Below are 829 nucleotides of genomic sequence, written 5' to 3'. Positions count from 1 at the left end.
TTTATTATATAATTTATTTATATAAATAAATATGTAATATAATATATTTAATAATATATTTCACTATGTAATTTATATAAATTTATTTATATTTTATTTATTTTATTTTTTATTCATTAAAATTTATTTTTCATTATTTTTGCAATACTTATTTCTATTATGCACAATTCATACATACTCGCTTTGAAGAAGATCTATATCTAGAAGAAAGTTCATTCTATCATAATGAACCCACTTCTTCATCTTTCGAGCTGTTGAGCCACTTGGCAACTCCGCATTTTTTCGATGCCTCCTAAACACATCCGAGAGGGATTTCCATTTTTTTTTTGCTTCAGCTAGAGTAACCACACCTGCAAAACAATAATGCACATTGAGGAAGAATTCGCACCTTGACAGAAAAGCAGAAAACAGAATAGCAGAAACCAATCAGAAGTTGAACTTAGCTAAGTACATTTGCTAATACTTGATAACTGACTGTAACTTAAATTATCAATTTATTGACTTCTGCTTTTCTGTCAAGGTCAATTCTTCCTAAGTCATAATAAACCTTATTACAAACACATTATTTAAAAAAAATACCTTTCATAACTGCGACCACATCCTTCCACAACTTCTCTTTGTTCCGAACGCCTCTTTGTGCAACTGGAAGCTTGAAATTCCAAAGAGGCGGTCGTCTCCGAACCGCTTCTATGAGACGCTCTTCTATAAATATCTTTCGGAGGTTTTCATTTTCTGGAAAATTTGTCACATCGAAGTCCTCTTCTTCGTTTGGAATTTCTGCTTCCTGAATGTTTTCTTCTGCCTGCTCAATAATGTTGTCCTCCTCTGT

The 829-nt window shown here is 31.7% G+C and overlaps 1 protein-coding gene across 1 annotated transcript in view; it reads right to left on the bottom strand.

The window, feature by feature from the left end:
* Positions 1–168: 168 nt before the first annotated feature.
* LOC105450615 overlaps positions 169–829 on the bottom strand; it is a 714-nt gene continuing 53 nt past the window's right edge. The window contains exons 2-3 of the mRNA XM_011690548.1: positions 580–823; positions 169–350 (exon numbers count right to left, since the gene is read on the bottom strand). Of these exons, the coding sequence (XP_011688850.1) occupies positions 169–350; positions 580–823 (426 nt within the window). The remainder of the gene's footprint in view (positions 351–579; positions 824–829) is intronic.

Source organism: Wasmannia auropunctata, unplaced genomic scaffold (assembly GCF_000956235.1).
Source record: "Wasmannia auropunctata unplaced genomic scaffold, wasmannia.A_1.0 LD336060.1, whole genome shotgun sequence".
NCBI classification, from domain to species: Eukaryota; Metazoa; Arthropoda; class Insecta; order Hymenoptera; family Formicidae; genus Wasmannia; species Wasmannia auropunctata.
The sequence above is the reverse complement of the archived record's forward strand: the minus strand, read 5'-3'. Positions and strand labels throughout refer to the sequence as shown.